The sequence below is a fragment of the Medicago truncatula genome, chromosome 7 (assembly GCF_003473485.1).
Source record: "Medicago truncatula cultivar Jemalong A17 chromosome 7, MtrunA17r5.0-ANR, whole genome shotgun sequence".
In the NCBI taxonomy this organism is placed as follows: domain Eukaryota; kingdom Viridiplantae; phylum Streptophyta; class Magnoliopsida; order Fabales; family Fabaceae; genus Medicago; species Medicago truncatula.
The window spans coordinates 14,605,973-14,613,498 of NC_053048.1; the positions used below are offsets into that span (position 1 = coordinate 14,605,973).

The following is a 7,526-nucleotide window of genomic DNA, read 5'->3' on the forward strand; positions in this document are numbered from 1 at the left end:
TGGAATATGAGAATGCTTGAAATGGTGAAACTATATGTGAAAGTTGATGTTAAATGACATTGTTGATTATTGATAATCATGTTGATGTGTGATGGTGAATACTATGATTTAACTGTGTATGGGCATGTTTTCTTGATAATGCAAATGTTGTGGAGATAATCAATATAATTGAGTGTTGTTCTATATATTAAGGTGAAAATTGTGGATTGTTGTCGCATTATCGAGTCCTTGTACATGTCCATGCATCATAGTCGTGTGGAGATTTTATATGATGTTTTATTCATTATTGGGCTCCGGCCTAGCAGAGATCTTTTGAGATCTAGTTATTGGGCTCCGGCCTTGCAGAGATCTTTTGAGATCTAGTTTGTGGACTTCAGTCTTGCAGAGATCATTTGTGATCTAGTTTTTGGGCTTCGGCCTTGCAGAGATCTTTTGAGATCTAGTTTGTGGACTTCGGTCTTGCAGAGACCCTTGGCGGTCTGGATATGGGTCACTAGGTGCATATCATGACATGAGTCTTATATATAAATGTGATTGGTGATTGTTCATGAAATGTGATTAATGATTGTTCATGAAATGTGATTAATGATTGTTCATGAAATGTGATTGGTGATTATTCATGAAATGTGATTGGTGATTGTTCATGAAATGTGATTAATGATTGTTCATGGAATATGATTGATGATTGTTCATGATAAATATGATTAATGATTGTTCATGAAATATGATTGATATTTGTTCACAATATATGTGATTGGTGGTTGTGTATGAATAACTGTGAATTGATATTTGTTCATGACACATGTGATTGGTGATTATTAATATGAGATATTGGGATTATGATATAATTATATATATGAGAATATTATTATTGATCCAGTACATGATGTTTGAATTGAATTATTGATGACACATGTGATTGGTGATTATTAATATGAGATGTTTGAATTATTGATCCAGTATATGATGATGTAATACTTACCCCTAGTGGATCTGTGATGGACCGCCTACCTGTTTGTATGGATGGGTAGACGTTGTGCAAGATTAGTTGCTTGGTGAGTTCTTGTGCTTCGTGGATATCGGGAGCTACCTCCGGTATCGGTGGTTTTAGAATCTAGGTTGGCTCTGATCTAGGCGTCGGTTATGTCGGTCTAGATTATCTTCTGTTTTTTATTTTGTTATGATTGGAGATTTACCCGTATGTTGGGATTTTGAGATTCATCTATGTTGATGTAATAATTGATTTATGACATGTATATTTGGAGTACTCTGGTTTATATTCCGCTGCGATGGTTGAGATTTGTATGCATGCATGTTGAGTTTGAATTTTGAATGATGACGTATCATCTATTTCTTGAATAATTGTATTATTCGCATGTATTATTGCTTTAATAGAAATAGGATTGTTACATTTTCCATCCTGCCATTGTCTTCCAAGTCTTATCAATTTTAATACTTAGATCACGTGCAGAATAAGGTTTGTCTCCTTTGTTAAGAGTCAACCGAGCCCTTAACACCTTCCGACAATCTTCTACTCCCTTACGGTATTCCTCCTGACAGATTTTGATGCTCAACGCACCACCTTTAATGCATGGAGAAGGGAAGGGTTTGTCATCAATTACTGTCTTCTCCGCAAGAGCTGCTGCAAAGGACGGTTGTTCCGTTATTGCCAAGTCCATGATTGATGCTGGAACAGATTGGTGCACCATAGCTGACGCAGGTGCAGCTTCAGAAACACATGGCCATTGGCACTCCTAGGCCATGGGGGCTGCTTGCGACGATTCCACAAACAGTTGGAGGGCAGAAAGCAACAACCAGCATATGGAGAATAGATGAAACAACGAACCAGAAGAGCAATCAAAATCAGAAGTATTGAGCCAGGCTAGTAAATTGAATTATAAACAATTCACAAGAGCGTGAATGTCACAATTGGAACGTGAATTCAACACGTTTGAATTGATCACGAGAGACAAAATTTGAAGGTGAAGGCCTCTTTGAATTCCAATTGGAAAACACTACGTGAAGGCCACTTGAAGAAAGTGAATGAACAATCAATCAAAGCAATGGAACCGATCATCTGGTCTTCTATTGCATCCCTCCACCGATATTGTATCAAATTAAGTTCTAATGATTAAAAGTTCTTTTTTCAAAAATAATACTACATTATGAGTTTTTTTTAAGAATCTAAATTAGTCCACCTAAATTGGTACCTGAAAGAATCGAACCTCAGACCTCAAGGAGGATCACACTCCCAGATTCCAAGTCAATACCATCAGTTCAACCTCAAACTCTTTCAAATAAGAAGTATAAATAATTTTAAAAAAATCAGTTCATAAAAAAATAAAAATAGTATTATTTTAAGTTTGGCTTATTGTATGATTAAATAGTATAAATAAGCCAAATGATTAAACAGTTCAACTAATTTGGCTTATTGTTGACAATTGTAATTATAAGTTTGTGAGTAAAATAATTAAATTAAAAAAAAACAATTTTGATGAAATTTGGCTTATTATTAATTAAAATTATTTTTAAAACATTTAATTATTTAATAAAAATTCGGTTTTATAAATAAAACTTTTTTTAAAAAAAAAATATATACCATTTGCTAGGGGTTAAACCCCTCGCACAGTTGCAGAAAAAAGTGAGGGAATATGTCAGTGGTTAAGACAGGGAAAAAGCCAGGACATATGTCAAGGGTTTAGCCCCTCGTTTTTTTCCCACACAAAATGTTTGCGACGAGGTGTTTTGCGAATGTTTCCGCCCCTGGCAAATTCCCTCACAAACGTCCCTTTTCTCAGGGATTTTGTCCCTGGTAAAAGGCAATGTTTCTTGTAGTGTGTCACCATTCCATCTTTAACCTCAAATCCCGGTCCATCTTTAATAACATCCCAGAGTTCATCATCAATCTATATGATGTAACTATACATTTTGCTCTTGCACCAAGATAACTGAGGAGCATCTCCATTGAAAAATAGAGGTTTAGCACAATAAATGTTTTTCTTAGTGGTAGAGGTAACAATAGGGGCGAGACCTGAACATCAAAGGACCATATGATCGTGATGACAACCAACAAACCAAATTGAACAGATCGAACCCACAAACTAAAATGGTGGGACAACTTTCAATGATTAGAATTCGTCCACAAGCATATTCAAAAGTCATAAACCGTATCAGAATAGAAACGTGAAACAAGAAATGACAACTCGCGAGATATGAAGAAGGACCATTAGCAAGCGAGTTTTGAAGAACCAAACACAAGCACAACCCAAATCATGAGATACCACAATCGGAAAGATGAAATGACCGAGTAGGTGCCGGAGATTTACAGACCTTTTCGAGTTATGCGTGCGACCACGGTTAATGCTTCATGGTTGTGCAATGGTGATATTAGTACAACCATTTTCGGACAATTTTTTGGGGAAGGAAAATATATAATTGGATATGTATCTATTTTGTTCATCATAACCAACTGAAATATAACGAATGACAGACGTATCCAGATATATTATTTGAAACCTGCATTTCATTTCGATGATTATGTCTAAAATCATCGCATAATTAATGTAATAAGCCTAGTTTGGTTGGCTGAATTACCAGCATAACACTAAACTCTCGCTTAGCTGAATTACCAGCATTTTCAGTTCAACAATCAGCGACAATGAATACAATGCTTGGTTCCTTCAAAGTCCTCTTCATCGATATCCTTGCAACACCTTATAACAATGTCATTGTTCAATTTGCTAGAAAGTAACCAAAACTGAAATGGTAATAGCATATCTACAGAAATTAGGGGCATGACTATTTCTGTCTATTGTAGGTTTGGTTCATGCGGCATTAGTAGAAGAAACGAAAAGAAGGAAAAAACATCAAATTTTGGTTGACTAGATTCAACAAAACCTCTTCCCAATACATGTTTTTGGGGTCAGCTGACGTTTCGACTTTCGATGACATATAGCAACTTGAATCATTATCATCTTGTGAGATTTTCTTGTGAGTTGCAATCAAGGATGTGTTTTGCAGGAGCAGGTCATGGAGCATATTAGACAATATACAATGTGACTATTTTGTTATTGGGAAATTATTCAATATTGTACTGTAGGGTTTGTGTGATTGGTCTTTCATGTGAACTTGCGTAGGTTAGAAATTTACATAATAAAAATCATATTACAAATTCTTAGTAGCAATCAGTATTGTAACAAATTGTAAACTATACCAATTCTGCATTTTTAATGTTATGTTGCTACTCCATTGCGATATCCACTATCAATATATATTTCCTCTATATTCGTTCACCTGCATAACAGACGCAAATCAAACACTATTAAAAATTAGCACCAACCTTGGCTGCACATTTAAATTTCAGTGACCATATATGTGTGTAAAAGCAGTGGTATTACTGCATAATTTTCGACAGCCTATGCTCTAGAAATTACATCGATCGGTCTAATTGTACGTTTTACATCATCTCACACCTCCTTCAGTTCACTCGCGCTACATTTATATGTAAAACTAGCAACTCCATACTGCTGTATATTTTTAGTTTCCAGTCTCTGCAAACATCATCTGCACTGAATGAGATTAAAGCATGTGAAAAATATAGAAAAGGAAAAACAAATCTAGTAAATGAAAAGTGAGCCCTTCTAAATCTAAATATGATGCTCACTACTAAACTCTTGTGACATTATACTTCATTCCCCAAATAAAATAGAGGTAGCATAGTTGAAATCTGTATGAAGTTTATACTGTTCATATAATAAAACATGATTGCTCGTCATTGCTTCAGATTGTTCATATGAGGTTTAGCATCGGTATGAACATGAGGTCATGATCTGCATATGTTGGGTAAATCAAAACTTAAGAGGTCATCTGCTTTGTTAGTTTGTCGAACATTAAGCATGAATAAATGGAATGTTCATTGCGGCTACTCAAAACATTGTTCAAAGCCATTCGTTTGAAAGAAAATCTCAGAGGCCGCAATGCTATCATTGAAGCTATTCAAAACAATGTTGCATAAACTAGTGATATTGGCATTAGATCAGTTGAGGCAAGGTTATGAACAAAAGTGGAGACTCTGGGAGGGACTGTTCTTGTCATAGTGTATAATCAGAAGTGTAGTAACAAAAATGGAGACAGTTGAACACAACCTTTTATTCGGCTATGGAAGTATGAATAAATCATTCAAAGCCAAAATGTTTAAGAATGAATTACAAGATACTAAATAAGAAGTACATACACTGTTTAAGATTATTCAAGAAAGTAATTAAGAATTAACATGCACTATTAGATTCAAACAAACTAAAGGGTCAAGAGAGGGAATGCTAGGTATTATCTATTTTCGGAATGCTAAACAAAGGGGCGATAACGGATTCACTATTTTCATCAATATAGCGCTTGCTGAAACACACATTTAAGAAAAACAGATAAAAGATCCACTGTGAGGATAAGTTTTTCTGAATCATCACAACTTTAATAATGCTTGTATAACATATTCAATTCAGTTAATAATGCTTGTATAATATCTAAATCGTACAAATCATAGAAAATCAAATTAAAATTCATCTAATGCAAAGCATGATTCTGAACCATTTAAAATACAATGCATGATGAGAGAAGCAACAACTCAAACTAACAAACAGTTCAAAATATCGGCGAATTTTCAACTTCCGGATTTCATAGACCTTAATTAATAATGACCCACGAAGTCAGTAGTAATCAAAATAAGTACAAAATAAATAACATAAATAGAAATTAACCATGTATATGTTCACTTGAATCTCATTTCTCAAGTGACACGGTACCATCTACATCCTAACGTTAAGAACAAGGTGATATCAAACTCTCAATGTAGACTTTTGGGTCCATCCGACGATTGATGTTTTGAATCACAGGAATCTTCAAAGTACCATTTTTTGAATCATAAACAACCAATTTCAATTTGCTACTTCCCAACTCATAAAATTCCATCAGCATTTTGTCATCCTCGGAAACATACAAAACCTTGGTATAGGACGACAAACCACGATCTTCCATGTAAGGAACATTGTACAATTTAGTCCAAGACTCTTTATTTCCATATTCCTTCATAACCCAAATATCAAAAAATATATCACTACTTGTAAAGATGCACAAGCAATCCGTTAACACCCCCAAGGTCCACAACTCGTTTTCCAAATCAGGATGTGGAAGCTTTTTATACGACTCATTCTCCAAATCAAGTGAAACAATGGCTCGCAGAGAACTATTTGAACTTGAGTTATCGATTGCCAGCCAATTAACAGTGCCACTCACAAATATTCCCGATTCATGTAAGGGACCATCATATGGGAAGTCTTTTATTCTTCTCCAATAATCAGTACCTAAAGTTAAAATACAAACTTCACTTTTGTTGATACATGAGGAAACAACTATGATCTTATAATTATCAATGAAATGATCATAACCGAAGCTGTATATTGAAAACGGAACTCTCTTGCATTGAATTTTTTCCAAAGGAGGCAATACCTTGAATTTTCGGATGGAAGGGTTCCACAAAATAGCAGAAGGGTGAAAGCAGACGTTTATACACAAGATGCCGTCACAAGAGCAGACATCAGAACGTTCACCATATTCAAATGTGAGACTACTAGGGTAACTGAGTTGTGTCTGCGTAACCCTAGAAATCGACAGAACGGAGGAAATCGGAGAACCAAAGAGAACCAACTCATGTGAGTCGTCTGTAGAGGTTACCATGATGTGGTGGAGCGTTGTTGACATGCGAAGGTGCTTTTTTGTAAATTTTGGATCGGAGATTAGAGATTTCCATGACTTGCAGAGGCAACTAAGTTGTAGGAGAAGCTTCACTGGAAGCCTGCAGAGAATTTCAGAGATCACATCGAACGGAAGAGTTGGAAGCAGCGACGATGATAGGGTTTCGGTGGAGGTGTTCAATTGCTGCCTCTTAGTGGCAGCCGTGAGTGGCAGAGAAGAAGCCATGTCGGTTCGGTCGTCGGCCATTTGACGTACGTAAAGTGACGGAAGAAGCGTTTAGCGAGAAAGTGTGTCGGGATCAATGTAACTTTGCAGTAACAATGTTTTCGTTCTCTGTGATTTCACGCTAATGTTCAGACAACATATTTTCTGTTGGCGAGAAAGTGAAAGGAAATGAGTCAATAAAGGGTTGGCGAACACTATGTATATTTTGTATATTTTTATCTCTTTTTCTCCATCTCATGCCCTAACCGTATTTTTGTTTGGGTGCAACCCTAGCCTTAATTTTTTGGGTGCAACCCTAGCCGTATTTTTATCTCACGGGTTTTTTTTTTTATATACATAACTACTAGACTATCGATCCTTGCTAACGCACGAGTCATATGAAAGATAATATTTGACGGTAATATGTAACAAAATAGTTTAGATGAATGTCATGATTGTCATATAGTATTTCAAAATATTAAGAAGCATAGACGTTGGTACTGTACCATAACATAATTTTCCATGACATCGTCCTTGATACCGTAACGTAACATAATAGGTTAAGTATAGCAAGA

General features: G+C 35.6%; 1 protein-coding gene across 1 annotated transcript; it reads right to left on the reverse strand.

The window, feature by feature from the left end:
- Positions 1–5,814: 5,814 nt before the first annotated feature.
- Positions 5,815–6,993, reverse strand: LOC25479946 (F-box/kelch-repeat protein At3g23880). The gene has a single exon (XM_013587626.1). The coding sequence runs from the start codon at positions 6,991–6,993 to the stop codon at positions 5,815–5,817; it is 1,179 nt and encodes a 392-aa protein (XP_013443080.1).
- Positions 6,994–7,526: the final 533 nt, after the last annotated feature.